General features: G+C 36.5%; 1 protein-coding gene across 2 annotated transcripts in view; it reads right to left on the minus strand.

Annotated features, from left to right (window-relative positions):
• Window positions 1-8,546: 8,546 nt before the first annotated feature.
• The window catches only part of Umad1 (UBAP1-MVB12-associated (UMA) domain containing 1), a 257,793-nt gene continuing 246,009 nt past the window's right edge, over window positions 8,547-20,330 (minus strand). For both annotated transcript variants that reach the window (XM_047560083.1, XM_047560084.1), the window contains one exon: window positions 8,547-10,402. In XM_047560083.1, coding sequence (XP_047416039.1) covers window positions 10,145-10,402 — 258 coding nt within the window. In that variant the 3' untranslated portion in view covers window positions 8,547-10,144. The remainder of the gene's footprint in view (window positions 10,403-20,330) is intronic.

Here is a 20,330-nt window from a genome sequence, read left to right on the forward strand (position 1 = left end):
AACTGCCAAAAGGTTAATATTTTTAAGTTCTTCAATAAGGTTAGGTTACATAAAAGAAAAATTCCACAGTCCATTAAAATATCAAGCATTCTATTTTATGATACATATCTAAATCTACACAAATTCATGATTTAAAAAAGGCATATCATTTAATTAGCATTAATCAATGTTGGTTTAATAGAAGGCAGAAGAAAAGTTCCTTTCAGGTAGACATTAAAGAACTAAAAAATAAAACCCAAGTTATAATACATCAATTTTTAGTAATTCACATCTGAAAAATTTAACCTAAAAAGTTAACATTATCTGAAAGGTGATATAATAAATACATTTTTACTATGTGAGTGTTGATATGGCTAGCCAGACAAAAGGTAAACTTAGACTTTCAGAAAATTTAAGAATCTAAGTTGTTTAGAATAAAAGATAAATTTGGGGACATTAAGAAAATATATCATATTCTAGTATGACATCTAAAAGGCTACTGAAGGCTTCTAACAGACTCATTGGAAAATTCTAAAGTAGATGGGATATGAACTTCAGACCTTCCTTGACTCAATAGTGAGCTGATCACTTACCTATTAAACTCATAAGGCCTGTATATGTCAGGGATCATGTTAAACATGGAAGCTGTTATGGTTTGGATGTAAGGTATCCCCCAAAAGCTCATGTGTAAGACAATGCAAGGAGGTTTAGAGGACAAATAATTGGGTTATGAGAGCTTTAAACCAATCAGTGAATTAATGCCCTGATAGGATTAGCTGAGTGGTAACTGAAGGAGGGTAGGGTATGGCTGGAACAGGTGGGTCGTTGGTGGCATGTCTTTGGGATATATATTTGGTGAGCTCAGTTTAGTCTCTCTCTGCTTCCTAATCATCATGTGAACCGCTTCCCTCTGCCACACTTTTCTGCCATGATGTTCTGCCTCACCTTGAGCAAAGAGGAATGGAGCCTGCTGTCTATAGATTGAGATGTCTGAAACCATGAGCACTCAAATAAACTTTTCCTCCTCTACAGTTGTGCTGGTTGGGTCTTTTAGTCACAGCAGCAAAAACACTGACTAAAACAGAAGTGTATGTTAACATCCATTCAGAGATATGAAGGAGAGAGTAAACAATTACAATCCTGTGGGTCCACACTCTTGAAGAGAACACAGCATAGTTGTAGGATATCTTGCCCAGGCATAAGGGAAGACTTACCACTGCAGGCGATACCTGAAAAAATCTTGTAATAGGATTTAACCAGGTGAAGAAAGGAAGGCCAAGGTGTCCCAAAGGGAACAGAATATAGGATGGGGTGAGAGAAGGTATGGTATATTAAATAGTTCAAGGCATTGCTCAATCGGGCAAGAATACAGAGTATATGAAAAGGAATATGGTGAGAATGGAAAGGCCGGTGAGGTCCTCTGCTTAAGACCCTTGAATTCTCTAGAGGTATCCTAGAACCCTTGAGGGATTTAATCTGTATTTCTTAATAAAATCCATCTGGCTTTAATATGCAGGATTAGGGAGGCTTAACTGGATATAGGGAAACTAGTTAGGAGAAATGAAAAAGACCTTGACTAAAGTAGTAATAATGGGTCTGTAGTATACACATTTGAGAGAGCTCTATAGTGTATGAGTAGTAAAAGGTTATTATTGAGTAATGGAGGTAAGAAGGATGAATAGATCCTTAGATTTCTTGCTTGAGCAATCTCAGGCTTCAAATATGGTCAATCATTTGAAATATGTAGGGAAGGGTGTCTTATTACCAGTCACCCAGCAAAAGAGGTGCATTTTTCTAAAAATCTATGTATCAGTTGATGGAGGGATTCTGGCTGGTTTGAACCAGCCATGCTGTGTCTTTCAACTTTATATACAGGAGTTTACCAAGTATGAGAGTTCCAACCAGGACCACACAAAGTGGACAAGGAATTCCTTAAAGAAAAGTAGAGCAGAAGGAGGTAGATGAGAAAGAGTTTGGAGCAAAGAAAAATAGCAGCTATAGAATCTGAGAATAAGAGTTAAAGGAGGTATTTAATAGCAAATTGTGTATGTGAATATGGAACTTGATAGCATTCTGGGCTACAGATTGATTCGGATGCCAACAAAGGCAGATAAACATTGTTATGCTTGTGTAGGGAGAAGACAGAAAGGGTAGAAAAAAGAGCCAAACGTAGAATTCTGGACAACACCAACATTTTCATAGTGCAGCAAGGAAAAGAAGTCCCTCAAGGTCTAAGATGGAATGGAAATGAAAGGAAAACTGGAAAGCAGTGTCATAGAAATTAAGAGTTGAAGACAATTTCAAGAAAGTGGGATTAATCAATAGTGATCTTTGCTTCAAAGAAAAAAGATATAAGGCATTTGGTGGGTTGTTAAGGTTCTAACCAGGGCTGGGAAATCAAATTGCAGAAGCCGACGAGTGAATAAAAATAAGGAAGTAGAGACAGATAAAGGACCACTCTCTAAAGAGAAGAAATGAGCTTACAGTTGGAGCTAGCTGGAGCTAGATCTATGACAAAGGAACATAATTGGTTGAGTGGGAAATGTAAGACAGAGATATAGGAGAATACTAAAAGAAAAGTACACTACTGCTCCTAGAACAGTAAGTCTAAAACAAGATTACTTAAAATACCTAAATGTGCTTGGGAGAAAAGCATATGAAAAGGGAAAACATTTTTTTCAAGGACAGGTCAGATAGAATTAATAAATTCTGGGACAGGAATATATGCAAATATAACCAAGAGCATACAAGGGAAACTTGGCAGTGAGATAAAACCTCGAATGAGTCAAGCCACAGCACCAAAATATACTGCATTGTCTAGAATCAGTCCTCACTCATCACAAGGACAGACGTGGTCATTATGGGCAGAGGAAAACACAACCTGAAAAACGTGGAGAATACCCAAAACAGACAAAAGGCACAATTTGTAGAGGCTTGGTAAACTAAGCATTATTTTCAGTTGTGCACAAACACAGCTCTAACTGAGGTCAGAAAAAGTACTAAAGTTTTAAAGTTCTATTCCTTTGCTTTGGGGAACTCTCATTTAGAGAGAATGTAATGATTATTTAATTAGTTTATTTACTCAATAAATCCTGATTGAGGATTTATTATGCACTACATACAAATCCAGTAGAACATCAAGGAGAGAGGCCATATTCTTTAACAAAATGAGGAGTGGAGGTTGAACTTGAAGAAACTTAGTTTACCTAATGTCTTTGTAATATGAAAATACAGAGTGAAACCTGTCAAAGAGATTTTTGAATAGCAGAATATATGGAGGACACAGTGAAAAAACATTGGTTTTAAAAGTGGGGAAGACATTGACCTAAAGGGCTCATACATTTCTCTTTAGAAAAGACTCAAATGAAGATGAAAGGTGGAGATGCCATCCCTCATTAAATTCAATTCCTAATTTCAGACTATGGGTTAGGCAAGAGATGGAAGAAGTATAGATTTAATTTAGAGGTAGTGACATATATTTTAAAAATTCCATTTACCATTGGTTCTTTATGGTTCTGACCATTGTCATTTCCTTCTTTTTATCATCTTTATTTCCTCAACTGATGCCTACATCTTTAAGGTTAGGAAACTCAAATACCTACTTGAGGGAGAAACTTCCAGATTTTCCTCACAAAGAGGAGCCAAGCTTCTTACAAGGAGGAGAGTTTAGCATTCTTGTTTTAAGCTGTGTTAATTGATGGCTACAGCTGGTAGTGTGAGATAGAAGACTACATACAGTCTGTTCCAGGCTCAAAAATATATATGGATAAACACAAATTCTCCTGAAGGTCCAAAACAGGGATGAAGGGGGAGACTATAGGAAGAGAATGAATATTTAGGCTTTCTTTTATACTAGCTGCCTATTTGCTTTTCAGCATCTATTTATTTATTTGTTTATTCACTTATTTATATTTTTTGTCCTGAGGAGGCCCTGTTTAAATGACTAAACTAACAATGTCACACACAGCATATTAGTGTATAGTGTACTCTGTAGGTAGGTGTCAGAGCTCAGGTTTTTTTTTTTTCCCCCTTGTTCTTGAACAAAAGCTTCTTTGCTAGCCTCCCAAATGCTCCTAGGCATTACAAAGAAATAAATTAATGTTTAAACAAAATAAATTATATGCCTATTGAAAACAAAAAGAAAAGCCAACAAATAAACACACATATACACAATGAAATTGACATTACCCTGTTCCTTTCTCCATGTGCCTCAAAGTTCTAGCCAACACCTGTGGCCACACAAGGGGCAGACGTGGCAGCTGCAGAACCCAGATGTCAGACACTGGATTGTCCGTCCCTGGCAGCAGTCCTCGGATGGAGCCTGTCTCCTTAGCTGACCTCTGAAATGGTCCATTGTCCCACTCCTTTTCTAGCCTGGGTACTAACTAACAAAGTCTGCTGGGACTAGTTCAGGGGTTAGTTGGCCGATGGCTTGTTCTGGATGCAATTATCTTTTGCTTTACCTTTCATTATAAAGAATTTATTTCCTTTGTAATGGTGAAAACTGGGACTGGGTTAACTCTTAACAAAGAACTATATTCTGATTCCTTCCAAGGACAAATTAAGAAAAAATTTGCTTCAACCGATTTGTTTTCCAATTGAAATTGGATGAGATCAATTTTTATATTTTAGCACACAGTGAGTTTTCATTAATCAGAAATAAAATTAAGAGTTTCTTGGGCATTTATTCCTTCTGAAAGAAGACTGAATTTCCTTTCACTGCTTCTTAAAACTACTTTTTTTTTTTTTGGCAATGCTGGGGATTGATCTCAGGTCCTCACACATGCCAGGCAAGCACTTACCACTGAGTCACATCCCTAGCCCCCTTAAAACTACTTATTAAAGTTTGAAGATGAAATTCATGTTTCTTTAGAAAACTAAGGAGCCATAACTTTATTTTTAATATTATTAAATAATAATAATAATATCTATTATAAAGAGTTCTGTCATGAGTTTTCTTGGTTCCTTAAAGATGAAAACGATTAGCGCATAATCTCATTTCCACAACACTTGCTGAAGTATCTTTACATTAGGTATAAGATGCACCATCTTAGGAAAGACATAGGGAAAGGGGCTCCATTTATGACACAACATTTGCAGCCCGTTAGAGAAGATCCACTACATGGTCATAAGATACAGTCTGAGAAAAGAGTCATTGGCTAATTTTGTTATTGTGTGAACATCATAGTATACTGACAGAAACCTAGATGGTATAGCTTATTACACATCTAGGCTATATTATAAAAGCCTATTGCTCACAGACTACAGACCAGTACAGCATGTTCCTCTACTGAATACCGATGGCAAAGGTAACACAATGGTACATAGTTGTGTGTTTATACATATCTAAACAAAGAAGGTACAGAAAAAATACTAGGCAATAGGAATTTTTCAGCTCCATCATCATAATCTGAGTCCACCCTCATATATGCAGTCCATTATTGACTGATATATGATTATATAGCTCACAACTGTGCATATAGTTATAGACAAGTTAAGGAGAAACATATCTGATATTTAAAGGAAGATCACCTCCAAGGAAACTATGAAATATATCCAATATCAGATGGTACTCTTGTGCCATGTAAAATGTTTCAAATTTTCTTAACTTTTATAAAATGTATGTATCTTAGCCATGACTGATTTAGATTTGGAAAACAGACTTAAAATTCATAAGTTCCTACTAATGCAAATAAGCAGCTGATAAATAAATAACTTGGGGGAAATAGAAAAATCTTCCATGCAGAATAATTCCAAGTATTTTATATGATACACACCCCTCAAGGAGCTGGAGTTTATAGTTCCTTATCCCTTGAGTATGGGCTGTGCTTTGTGATTTAATTCTGAAGAGTACAGTATAAAAAAAGAGTTGGGGGGGTGGAATAACTTCACAGTAATGGCAGAACACTACCTTGGCCAGGTGTTCAAAGTTAACATCATCAGTAAGCCATTGTGTTTATAGTATGCACTCTTGACATATCATGATCTCCAAGTATACTTCACCTTTATGATCTTCCTTCAAAACCCCACAATCCTAGTTTAACCATATGAAAACATCAGACAAATTCAACCAGAGGGAGAGTCTACTGAATACCTCACCAGTTTTCCTCAAAACTGTCAAGGTCATCAAAACTAAGAGAAGCCTGAGAGAAAATGTTAAAAACCAAGAGGAGCCGTAGGAGACAGGATGACTAAATATAATGCATTATACTGAAAAGAATGCTGGAAGAGAAAAAGGATATTAGGGGGAAACTATGAAATCTGAATACAGTGTGGAGTTTGGCTGATAGTAGCATACAAATATTGGTTCCTTAGTTGTGGGCAAATGTACCCTACTAATATATGATGTCAAAAAGAGGGGAAACTAGGTGAGAGAAAACTGTACACTATCTTTGTAACTTTTCTGTAAATCTGAAACTATTCTCAAATAAAATATTTATTTAAAATTTTAAAGAGATGATGAACATTTTGCTATATTGATTGTAACAGAGCTCCTGTGCATCAATCAATACATGTCTGTCTTTCTCTTTCTCACACATACCTATCCATCAAACCATATGGCATTAAGAGTCATTTTCCTGAAACATAAGAATATTTCACCTTTAAAGTCAATGTAGTCAGACCTATTTTGAAAGACTTAGATTTCCCAATAATTTGGGTCATGCCCTCAGTAATATGCCACAAAAGGCTCAGAAGATATATACACAAACCCATTATTTCTTGTTGGCTTTCAAAAATGTTACATCTTTTATTCACCTATCCAATGCACATATCTTGTGTAACTAGTTATTAATGATATGATTAATAAGGGAAAATACATTAATCTCTGAAAGTAACACATTTAGTGCTAGATTACTAAGGGCAGTGTTCACTTACTGATCAATTGTTATCATGGGAAGTAAGGTTAAAGTCTGCTGTGCCACTGTTTTAGAGTATGAATGGCATCTATTTACTGACTACTCTCCATCTGTCCTTTAGAATGATAAGAAAGGAAGATTCTGAGAAATACTGAAATTTTTTTCATATTGTTTTCAATTTATCATCTTACTTGATGGAGGATAAAACGTTGATATCAATGAATGTTTACTTTAAAAAAAAACTTGTGGGTTTCTAGAATTGTGAGAATTGTTCTCATGCTGACATTTTACTGATACAATTTTTAAAGTTGAGCTCATCAAAAATTGAGTAACCAAATAATAAATTAGCTAGAATTGCTTCTCTGATTCTACTTTTAGGACAGACAGCAAATGCTAATAAACAAAGCAGGGGAAAAAATACTTGCAACTTCTTGAATATATATTAGGGTTAAAAATAAAATTCAGTAAAATCACTGGCATATTCTATACCTATAGTAATTTATAGTAATCACTATATTAAGGAAAAGGGCCATGACCCTTGACAAATAGATAAAAAAGTGTTCAATACAGAATTTGTAGTCAGGCAAAAGAGTCAACTAACCTACTTTAGTAATATTTTTTCATAACAAAATAATAGTGTGATAGGGGAATCTACAGTTCAGATAGGTAGCTAATTTTTTTTTTTTTTTTTGGGTACCAGGGATTAAACTCAGGGGCACTGGACCACTCCCCAGTCCTATTTTGTATTTTTTTAGAAACAAGGTCTCACTGAGTTGCTTAGTGCCTCACTTTTGCTGAGGCTGGCTTTGAACTTGAGATCCTCCAGTCTCAGATTCTGCAGCTGCTGGGATTACAGGCATACGCCACTGCATCCAGCTGGTAGGTACTTCTTAAACATTAGTCATTAAGCAGTTTATTTACTATGTATTTTGCATTGTTTTGGACTATTCTGTGTGTATGGACAGAAATCAGAATTTAAAAGTTCCTTTCACAGAACATCAACAGTGTGTCAGGTGTTAGGCTACCAGGCATTTGACATACACCATTTTTTATTATCCAACACAACCCTGCAAGGCAGGGACTGGTTCTATTATCCAAGCAAGGGAACTGGGGACCCCAGAAATTAGGGCACAGATTCAAAGTCTTCAGCTTGTGAGTGAGGGAGACATTAAAAACACTGACTGCCTTGAATGCCTGAATTCTTTCCCATGTATCATCCAGCTTGGTTAGAATTTATACTATAATTAACACTATTCAAGTAAATATTGATTTTTCATTTAACCTTTTCTAGGTTTCAATTTTCTCTTGGGTAAAATGGAATTGGCTGTTGATTTCTAATGCTTCTATTTTAAAATAGTAACAATGATTTAAAATAAGAAAAATAATTTAAATGGCCATTTCACATTATATTTATTAAAATTAAGTCATTAACACTGGTCCTTACTAAATTTTGTGATGATGGGGATCTATCTAGAGATGTTAATGTCATTCCTCTCAAATCCCTTCAATCCTACTAAGCCAAAACTTGTGCTCTTACCATTTTTAATGCTATTCCTTAAAAATTTACAAATAAGAGGAAATTGCATACTTTCCTTTGCATTACACAAGCTATATATTTAAGTCTTTACCTCCTATAGAGTCTGAAACTTGTACTCAGATATGAATAATGCAAAGAAAGTCATTTTTATGGATCTGAAAATAATCAAAATATTCATTTATTTTAATTTGCATTTATTTAAATATAACAATTATGTAGACAAGTGAAAGTAATTAAAAGCATACATGGTAGACATAAATAAAGTGAAATGTATAATTATTTTAGACAAGAGTTAACGCATATATTAGACAAATTGACTATATGCTTACATTTAATTTTAAAAGTACATTAACATGAATATTTTAAAAGGATGTGCCTTCACAAAAGTGCTACAAAATGTTCACATTTATGTCAGTAATAAGTTATATCTCCTAGACTTAAGTTTTATAAAACTACGTAAATATCTAATTTAACCATTTACTTCATGGTAACATTTGCAAATGAAGCACATTTTTGTTAATAGAAATGTTCTTTAAATAATATAGCATTTTATCAAGACCATGCCACATTTATTAAACAAACATGCATAACACATTAAAATCTGAATAATTCATGTACCTTTACTTTTGCTATAGCACTCCATCTTTGTGAAAAAATATACTCAAAAGTTTGGCACAGAATTAATAAATCATATTGCAACTAATAAAAATAAATGCGACCTAAATTTTCCATGGCATAGAAGATTCTCTATCACAGTTTCTCTCTTCCCTTTATGGTTTATTGACAAATGGCATTTCTCTTCAGTTTTAGTTGGAAAAAATGACAGATATCCAAGAACTGAAAGTCATATCTAGGTGTTTTGCCTATACACTGATTGGAAATGAGTTCAGTATTTATAATAATAAAATATTTCCATCTGTATCATGGCCAACAAATTTCTAAATAAGGGTGTTATCAGCAATACTAAGTACCATCGTGAGATGTTTTTCTTCAGGAGGAAGAGAGGTTGAAAAGGAAATGTGGATCTCTTCATAAACTGGGGACATATGTGGTAAGGAGAGCAAATGCCAACTGAGGCAGAAGCAGGAAAAGTTCTTTAGAAAGTTGGTTGGAGAGTACACATGGAAGTGGAGAAAAGGCTAAAAACAAATGCTGGAACAGAGAAATCATCTGGAGTGGAAAGGACTATTGCAGGTTTAAGAAAGCTGAAGTGTAAGACTTAAGGGATTGCCTGCAAAGTGGTCTAGACCATTCTTGTATTGGGCAAACTATCACTGCTGTTTAGAAGTTTTACATTCCCACATTAGTTGGTCTAAATCGAGACTGAAGAAACTAATGTGAAACTCTTTTTTCCCCCAGAATTCATTCATAAACACTGTGGAAAAAGAAAGTAAATAATATGAACACAAACTTCCTCTGAACCAAAGAGACTTCACACTCACTCTCAGCTCAGACTACAGAGTTGTGGTAACCAAGAAAAAAGCCTGAGTTCTCTTTCACAGTGTTATATTCTGAGAGGACAGCTGAAGCACTCTTGCATAAAACTGATAGTCTCAGTTCTATATTTATTATGTGGGGGAAGGTAAGTAGAGCTACAGTTCAATTTTTATACAAATGTACATTTTCCAAAAAAAAAAAACAATGAACATGAAGTTATTTTATTTGATTTATGATCCTTGCTATCCTTCAAAGAGTGAAATGGCAAAGAACATCAAACATTAAATAAAGAGACAAAAAAATTTTAAAGCTGTTAAGGTGTAAACGAAAAAGATTATGAATCACAGAGCACTGAATTTTCAAGAGTGAAATCATACCAAAATCGTGATAAGTTTTCGCTGACATCATAGGAGAGTAAGTGGTCAGGAAGGTCGCTGATGGTGCCCTGCACTGCCAGCACATGCGGGGCCAAGGTGAAGGGTACGTCGCTCAGGAGCTCGGCCATTAGCGAGCTGCTCTCCAGAGTTTGGCCTGCCTTATTTTCCGTCTCAGGGCCTGCCACAGTCACACTGGATGAGTTTTCTTTGCTGGTCTAAAAATACATATATATTTAAAACATTTAGACCGTATGAACTGTGAGGTTTAGTAATGGTAAATGTGGCATCAATACATCAAAATGATTGAGAAATGTGGAACATATAAATATTTCCAGATTTGAAAGCAATTATTTACTTTACTTGAGAAATACATCCATCCAAGTCTCTGCTAGGTTTTAAAATGAATCCTAAACGCTATTCTTAGATTGACCACCATAGCTCTCTTAAATACAAACTGGCATTCTTGTTATTGCCCTAACCCAGATAATGTGTACAGAATTCTTCTCTGCTTTTCCAAATCCTGTGTATGCGTTCAAGTTCTGCTGAATGTCCAACTTCCCTGAAAATTCTTATATTACCAGAGTCCAAAGTAATCTTGTCCACTTCAGAATGCTTACGGGGCAAACTGCTAACAATATTATTTGGTGTTTTCCTATAGGTATTCTTGCTAACTCTGGTTCAATATGCATAGATCTTATCTCCAACTAGTCTCTAGGGTCCTTGAGTGAGAACAATCTACTTGTCATATCTTTGTATTACCACCTTGCATACTTTACTGATTTACCCAATACAGTTTATGTTAATATATTAATTAATGAACTGATCATCTAACTTCCACTGGAATATGTTATGTTACACATGTTATTCGAATAAGAATTGATACACCTCTTGCAAACACTAGTTTACCAAAAGACATGCACTAGGATGTTCACAGCAGCCCACATCACAAACCCCAAAACTGAAAACTATCTAAATATCCATCAATAGAAGAGACAATAAATTAAAGTCTATTTCCAGAAATGAAAATGAATGACCTGCCACTCCAAGCAGCTGAAATTTAACTCACACTAGCTTAGACAAAAATAAAAAAGATTCCCTCCTGCTTATACACCTTCATCTCACACAGAATGAATTCGTCTTTGCAGAGGTACCAAGTCTTATGAACCTGGTCCCAGGTACCTCTCTGAACTTATACTCAACCAGTTTGCTTCTGCCTTAGGCCCTCTGCTTTCCAATCCCTCTGACTAGGAAGTTCTTCACCCAAACACAGGGTTCCTTCTCTCACCTCCTTCAAGTTTTGTCCAGGATGCCACCTTCTCAGAAAGGCCTTTCCTGACCACTGTATTTAACACTGTAGACTATCACCTCACCTTTCAACTCTGAACTCCCTTTCTTTCCCTCCTGCTTTCTGCTTCTCCATAGCTCTTAGCATCTTGCTATATACTATGTAACTCATTCTGATTATTGTCCCTCCACAGGGAGCTTTTACCTCTCTTGTTCACTTTATCTCAAATACCTAGTGTTTAGGCCTCAATAAATATTTGTCAAGTGAATGAAAGTAGACAAGATTTTTGCCTATGTGGAGCTTATATTCTAATGGCTATAAATGCTCATAAATTCTTCAAGTCTTAAGGTGAACAATTTTCTGTAAGAGAAATAACATTTTGGTAACGCTTTTTTTTGAAGTCTAAAATACATATGGAAAAGGGCACATCATAAGAGCATAGCTTGCTAAATATTTACAAACTGAATGCATATGAACAGCCAGCACTTGGATCAATTAACAGCAAAGATGATTCTTTTTCCATCACAGTTTCCTGCCCCCTGCCCCCTAGTCACCATCCTTACTTTTTTTTTTTTTTTTTTTTTTTTTTTTGGTACCAGGGATTGAATTCAGGGCCACCTGACCACTGAGCTGCATCCCCATCCCTATTTTGTATTTTGTATAGAGACAGGGTCTCACTGAGTTGCTTTAGTGTCTTGCTTTTGCTGAAGCTGGCTTTGAACTTGTGATCCTCCTACTTCAGCCTCCTGAGCTGCTGGGATTACAGGCGTGTGCCACTGTGCCCAGCCACTATCCTTACTTCTAACATCAAAGATTGGTTTGACCTGTGTTTGAATTTAAAATAAATGTAATTATACAGTATGAAGTCTTTTGTTTTGGGCTGCTTTCATTCAATATTATATGTAAGAGATTCATCCATATTGTTGCAAGTTGTGTGAAAAAAAACTGTGAAGAACATATTGTTGCAGAGGACATATATTCTGACTGATATCTTAAAATAATCACTCTGATTGTAGCATCGACAGTACACAGTGGGGATGGGGGTGGGTGGCCAGTAAGGAAGCAAAAAGATAGCTGGAAACAGAGATGATTGTGAGGCTCAGGAGTATTGTGATAGCAAAGGTGAGATGAAATGGCTGAATTTTGGATAGACTTTGAGAGTAAAACCAATAGGATTTACAAGTGGAATTGATGTGGGGCATGGGAACAAGAGTACAGTCAAATTGGGCCTGGTAACGCATAACCCCAGAGACTCTGAGGCTGAGGCAGGAGGATTGATAGTTTGAGGCCAGCCTTGGCAACTTAGTGAGGCTCTAAGCAACTTGGTGAGACCCTGTCTCAAAATTAAAAACTAAAAATTAAAAAAAAAAGGGATGGAAATGGGGCTCAATGGTTGACTGCCCCTGGGTTCAATCCCTGGTACCCTACCCTCCAAAAAAAAAAATGTGGTCAAGAATGAATCCAAAGTTCTTGGTCTAAGCTATGAGAAGTATGTAGTCACTATTTATAAGGATAAGAAAGAGTACACAGGGAACAGGCTCAGGCAGGAAGACCTAGGGTTGTTTTGAAAGTCTGAGGTGCCTAACAGTCATCAACTGGAGCTGATGGTAGGCAGGAGGATATGATTTTAGTCTGAAGCTGGTTGAGATCTAGAGACAAACATGAGCACGATTTTTTCTAGCCATTGTATCAGTAAATGAGAAAAGAGATATGGGTCAGTATTTAAAAAGGGATGTGGAAGCAAGAGGTTTCTTTTGATTTTTGTTTTTCTAAGTTCAGAGACATTGTGACATCTTATAAGCTAATGAGAAGAAGCTCATAAGAAAAACATACGAAGAATCTGTAGAGAAGGGACTGTTCTCTTCATGAAGCATCCCCAACACCTAGAACAGGGCACTAAATATCTGTTTAGTGAATGACCTTCAATGAAACAAGTTATTCAACACAGGCCTATCATGAGTGGTCTTATAATTTCACATGAAAATAATACCAGTGTACTTTCTAGGGCTGCAACGAAAACAAATGTAATTACATCCTCTTATGAAAAAGTTGATTATTAAAAATCCATGACAGATCTGGACAGATCTGTCTCCTGAACCCTACTAGGACTTACAGTGCTAAGTATCCTGGAGTCAGCTAAGAGCACAGGCATCAGTGAGGAATGATAAGCACCCTACGATTTAAAAGGCTTCACTATGTGCTGGTTTGTATCAAAAAATTGAAAAGGAAGCAATATTGTGTGTTCCACAAAAACCACAAGATTATTTATGTATCAGAGTTTTGGTTATTTGTGACAGCACAACACAATGAATTAGAAGAATAAATTCTAAGGTACAAATCTCAGGTCTCCTGATTATTGATAAGCAAATTGCCTTAGACTGTTAACTTCTCTGTGTCTCAGTTCCTTTAGATGTATTATAAGATCAGTAATAGTATGTATTTCACATGATTGTTCTGAGGATTAAATGAAGCAATGTTTGTAAGTATGCATAACAGCGCTTACTTAGCACAGGTAAAGAAATTGAATTAATTAAATACTTTAGGAATGTCTGATTCAATTTGGCTTTAGAAAAAGTTTAGAATCCATTTATCCCTTTTGTGTTTGATATTAACTGGTGGTTCAAATAAAAATCTTCCCTTTCTCCTTCTTACGTATGCTTGATCTCAAGAGCAAATCTTCCATAGATCTATTAGTCTCATCCCATCCTCAAATTTTCTTTTTTTTTTTTTTGGCTTGTGTACATAATGTTATTCAATTTCATTAGTCAATCACCCCTGATTTCACCTTCTCCAAAAAGGAGGAGGTATGTTACCTGTGGCACTGCTTTCCAAACATACAACTTCAAAGCCTAACTTTCCAGCAGCAATATTTATTCCCTTGTTCATGCTTTTATTAATATTCTTTCCTGTCCTTTCCAAACCATTCTAATTGATCAGAGAATTATTCCTTGAGGACAAGTCTCCAGCAAACCACATCTAGTATAATAAAGGATTGAGACATGTGGTTTCTTGTTCAAGTTCTACTGATAAAACTACATCTGACCTGAAGGTGGATGCTTTACTCATCTGAGCTTCAGCTCTCTATTCTATAAAATGAGGGGTAAGGGACCAAAGGTGGTAGTAGTGATGATGATGATTACGATAATGATGAAGATGGCAATTAGCGCATACTGATCACTTTGTGCCATGCTCTATCTTTAGTTTTATAAATTTATCTTCTCACTAAAGTCTTTTGATAGCCCTGTGGTCTTCTAATAGCCTGTGGTGTGTGCCTCATGTTTAAGACCATAGACACTGAGGTACAGAAAGGTTAAGAGGAAGTTGTCCCAGTTTAAATAGTTACTTGGTGATGAAACAGAATCAAATCCAGTGATCTTTAATGCTCTATATTCCAAGAACCAGTACATTCCAGGGACATTGTGGGTAGACTGACCAAGTGAATAAGGCCTTGAAAATTCAGGGGACAGTATTAGAAAATATGAAAAATACTAATAAAGCACATTCTGGCTTAATTTAGAAGAAAAAAAAAGACTGCTTTTGAGAAGAAAGGTCTAATCAAATGTCTTACAGACAGACTGAAAAGGGATAGACAAGCAACTGTAATGTAAGATAAGTTTATCCCTGGAAATAAATGTACCAGCAGTCTGGGTAAAGTCATGGGAAAAACACCATGGACAGTGAAACAAGATAATTGAGTTGATAATTGTTGAGGCAGAAAGAAAGGTATGTGGGAATGCACTGTAGTATTCTATCTTTGTATGAGTCTGAAATTTTTCAAAAAATAAGTTTTAAATTTTTTATTTAGTTTAAAAATATAATGGACAAAGTATTCTACCAAATGCCTCCTAGCATGATCTGAATTTCAGCTGTGCTGTATGTATTACTCCAGCATCTATCTCTTAACGGTTGGCTGGAGTACAACATTACAGTCTCCAAGGAGCTGCCTGCCCTCTTGGCAGAAGGGTGAGTGCCATGATGCAGCTGCTGTTGGCATGCTGAGAGCTGGAAAGGGAGAAATTATAAGGCAAAACAAGAGTAAGTCACAAAGAAAATGGGAGTCAAAATTCAAGGACCCTGCACCCACTAAACTTATCAGTAAGTCACCAGCTTGGCAGTCAGTGGAAGCAGAGGTGGGGGCTGAGGGCTGAAACAGGTGCACCCGTTCTCCTGCAAAAAGCAGCCCCCTCTGTCTCTCTTAGACACATCTTGTGATTTTTTTCATTTGCATAATAAAATGGGTCTTTAACAGGAAGAATTAATATGTTAACCACAAAGGAGCAAGAAGAAAAGAATCAATTAACCTTTTGGTTAATAGCCAAATTTTAGGAAATTACTTCAAATATTATGTTCATAAAGCATAATAGTTATTTTTGTGATTAATACTGTTCACAGAAATGCTTCTGGTTGAGTATAAGTTCCTGCATATATTCTAGCTTTAAAACTTTTTTTCTGATTAGTGTTTGCTCTTACATGGTTTATATATGAATATGCTATGTCAGATTTTTTTAATTATAAGGATAAAATAAATTTTCTGACCTATATAACAAATGGTTTACAATTAGTTGTTTTCAAATGTTTATGTAAAAATGATTTCTGGCTTTCAATTAACCAGTTACAAAATAGACTGGCCACATTTATTTTTAGTTCCTTAAATTCTGTTATCTTTCTTTCGAATAATTCAAAGAGGTATATAGGCATTATTCTTCCCTTTCTTGGAGAGGGGCTATAAAGATTCATGAGCTTCAATCTGCATTTTTAGAATTTAGGCAAAACACACTCCAAGAATACAAGGCATGTAACACTTTTCACTAAAGGCTTAGAAAAATGAAGTCACTTCTCCAAAGCAACAGAAGGTTAGTGGTATCCTTGTAAACTTCGCTCCTGGGTGTTTGAAAGCAAGAAAATTCAGGTTTAAGAACAGACAACTATGCTTTTCCTGGCACAAAATCCAACTAACTGAAATCTATTAGGAGGTGCCAAATTTGCAAACTTGGTAACAACTGGAGACCTCATCTACTTAGCTGTGCCCAACTAAATTATGGAAACTTTACTGATATAAAGATCACCCAGTTTTGGCATCTCTTAAAGGTTCCTGCTTTCTCCTGCAGTCCATGTCTCAGATAATGTGTATGAAAGCAAAGTATCAATGCATTAAAATTTAGAAACCACCCTTAACCAAAATAGCAAAAGAGCCTATTAAAAACTCATGAAACCAGGTAGAAAACACCCACCTAACACTTTCAATTTACATGGAAAGAAGGGAGGATGTATCAAATATTTCTGGGAAGTGAGTTATAGAATGAAAAGATAATATCAAGCTCTGGCTTTCTCTACCTTTAAATTCTAATGTCTATAAATAAAAGACATGCTTCTTTGAACAATACCCTGAACCAGCAACACTGTCACTTTATCTCCCCAGATAACTATCCATTCTATTCTGGCTTCAGCTGGTATCTGCTTGCATTACATCAGCTTCTTGATGATGGGGTAATGTAGAGGGGCAAATCTGAGTTAGAAGCATCAGGGGACAGAGGTTAGGAGAAGGTGATACAAGTTATGACACAGTTAAGGGAGTACTCAAGCTTTTTATTTTTTTAAAAAAAGTAGTTGCTAATAATTTTCTGGCTTCTGGCTAGCTGTTAAAAGTCAGAGGACTGATCCCTTGCACCTGTATAAGTCCTAAGTCATAGTTTCCTTTTACTTGGGAGAAATCTATATTTCAGAGGGAGAGACTTTCCTGTATTTTCCAAATTCCCTGTACCCAGAACAGTATCTGCACACATAGTAAATGCTCATTAAATATTTTAAAAATGTAACTGAATCTAGTTCTCTTATTTCTCAAGATACTCAGATTTTATTTTTCTTTTTTGTTTTTATATTTGGCACTGGGAATCAAACCCAAGGTTGTTCTTGCTAAGTACATACTCTACCACCAAGTTACACCACCAGTCAAGACTTGATTTTAAAATCAAGGGGTTAGACAAAAGATGCACACAAGAGCTCATGACACTTTGCTACTAATATGGAAAAACTAGGTGGGAGAAAATGAATTCACAGAAGACCTTGTTTTCCATATGGCCTGGGTGTTGGTTTCCCCTCAGAGTGAGAGTTCCTATACCAATGATGCTGATGGAGTAGCAAATTAAGAATGATGTTGAAAAGAAGAAATTTTCTTTACTTCCTTTCCTTTTCCAGTCTCTGACATCATTTCAGTTCACAATCTGGCTTGACTTTTTTTTTTTTTTTTTTTTAGTATTTGTTCCTTTTCTTTCTTTTTCCTTTGCTATTTCCACCTGCTTGTGCTTCCTGCTTTCTCCCATCTTCCTTTAAAAAAGAAAAAATAAAAATTCTTCTGAATTCCTCTTTTCAGAATTCCAGCTGAATGTATATAAGTGAAGAAGGGGAAGTAAGCAGGCTGTCACTTGCTTCTGTAATCTGTTACATGTATTCTTAGAAAAGTGGCTTGTCTGAAGCTACAAAACCTTCTGTACTAGCTAACTAGAGACCGGGTGCAGTGGAACAGGGAAAGAGAAACATTTTAGGGAAGAAACCAGGCAAGAAATCATCTTCATTGTGGGATGCTGGTTAATACTGGTTTGTACTTTCAAGTACAAAAGCCGGACACAGTGATTAAAAACAAACTACAAATCATCAGACAAAGGCTTTAAAGTTAGTTTGTAGAAATTCATGCTCTCTAACCTTAAACTGTTCAGACATATGTCCTCAGTAGGCCTCCTCATCACCTTACATTACCTTCTTCTTCTTTCCTCTAGCCCTCTGTCACCACCTTCCTCCTCACTGTGGGCAGCAGGGCCAGCCTCCCACAAAATGGGAACTGTCTGGTAAGAATCTTCTCTCTCTGTTCCACCCAAAAATGTGGTTATGTTTGTGCCCACCCTCCTACCCACAGCTAATTCATCACTGGTACTGCAGATCCATTCTGTCCCCACTCTTCCCCATTGGCTTTATCAATTAGGATTTGTCTCATTGTTCACTTTTCCTATAAGCAAGTAGCTATTTTTAAAAAATTCTCAAGTCTGTATTGCTCCTTAGCATATCGTCTACTTAACATGCACACTACCTTTCTGCTTTTTCTCTTTTTTTATTTCTTGACTTCTGTGCTACTTGGTTTTTCCCACTTGTCCACAAGATGTTCTTTTGCTTATTTTTGAGATGATGGTGTTCTCCAGGGTTCCATTTCTGCTCCTTCCTTCTTCTTACTCGAAATCCACCTTATCTGGATGCACTGTCTCTGCTACCTACTGCCCTACTCTACTCCCCAAAAGGTGGATACGTATGTAGATTTGTGAATGTGGTTGTACACATGCACATCATTTCTAACCCAGATTTCTAATAGCCCCTGTCCTGTATGTTCAACTCTTACTAGACACTTCCTTTTGGATATTCCACCAGCCATCTTAAACTCAGTATGTTCTAAACCTGGACAGCTCCTCCCTACCTTTAACTACACTACAAACTTAATGCTTTTCCAATATTTTCTGTACTGTAAATTTTATGCATCTTAGTATAATTTCACACAAAAATGCTTTATTGATGTTTACCTAGAAATTATGGATAATTTTTCTTTATAAATCTCACAGCTTAAGTAGTGAAAGCCTCCAGGTAAAGGCTATTATCAAGGAAAATTACTTCAAAGAGTATCTGTTTTATGACACTTCACAGAAGAAGATCTACAAGCAATCAACAGATACATGAAAAAATGTTCAACATCTTTAGTAATAAGAGAAATGCAAATCAAAACTACCCTAAGATTCCATCTCACCCCAATTAGAATGGCGATTATCAAGAATACAAGCAACAATAGGTGTTGGAGAGGATGTGGGGAAAAAGGTACACTCATACATTGCTGGTGGGGTTGCAAATTAGTGCAGCCACTCTGGAAAGCAGTGTGGAGATTCATTAGTAAACTTGGAATGGAACCACCGCTTGAACCAGCTATCCCACTCCTCGGCCTATACCCAAAGGACTTAAAATCATCATACTACAGAGATACAGCCACATCAATGTTCATAGCTGCTCAATTCACAATAGCCAGATTATGGAACCAACCTAGATGTCCTTCAACTGATGAATGGATAAAGAAACTGTGGTATATATATTGGATAAAGAAACTGTGGTATATATATGGAATATTATTCAGTCATAAAGAATAATAAAACTATGACATTTGCAGGCAAATGGATGCAGTTGGAGAATATCATGCTAAGTGAGATAAGCCAATCTCAAAAAACCAAAGGACGAATGATCTCACTGATAAGTGGATGATGACACATATAGGAGGTGGGAAGGGGGCAGGAATGGAGGAAGGAGGGACTCTATAGAGGGATAAGAGGGATGGGAGGGGTGGGGAAAGAGAAAAAAAATAACAGAATGAATAAAAAATTATTACCCTAGGTAAATGTATGATTACACAAATGGTATACCGTTACTCCATGTACAAACAGAGAAACAAGATGTATCCCATTTGTTTACAATAAAAATGAATTAGAGATCCAAGATGGCAAACTAGAGGGTGACTGCATCTCCCATCGCTCCAGAACTCAGGATTCAAGAAGGGGAGGTATTCAGAGACTCAGACCCACATAGAGCCGGGGGGTGAGTCTCTCCCATCAGGTGAAGCTCAGCCCGGTCGGCAGGCCTGGTCAGTGGGCAGCTTCTCGGAGCAGGGAAGGGCAGCGGGAGTCTTCCGCAAGCAGCCCTGCACCCTATGGCAGCAGGCGCAATCCATGACTAGCTTCTAGGAGCAGGCTCGCCCAGTGAGAGCTTTTCCGCACAGAGCCAACCCCAAGCCCCGGACCCAGCGGCAGGCCCAGGCCCGTAGGTGGCTTCTGGGACCA

This window comes from Sciurus carolinensis, chromosome 8 (genome assembly GCF_902686445.1).
Source record: "Sciurus carolinensis chromosome 8, mSciCar1.2, whole genome shotgun sequence".
NCBI classification, from domain to species: Eukaryota; Metazoa; Chordata; class Mammalia; order Rodentia; family Sciuridae; genus Sciurus; species Sciurus carolinensis.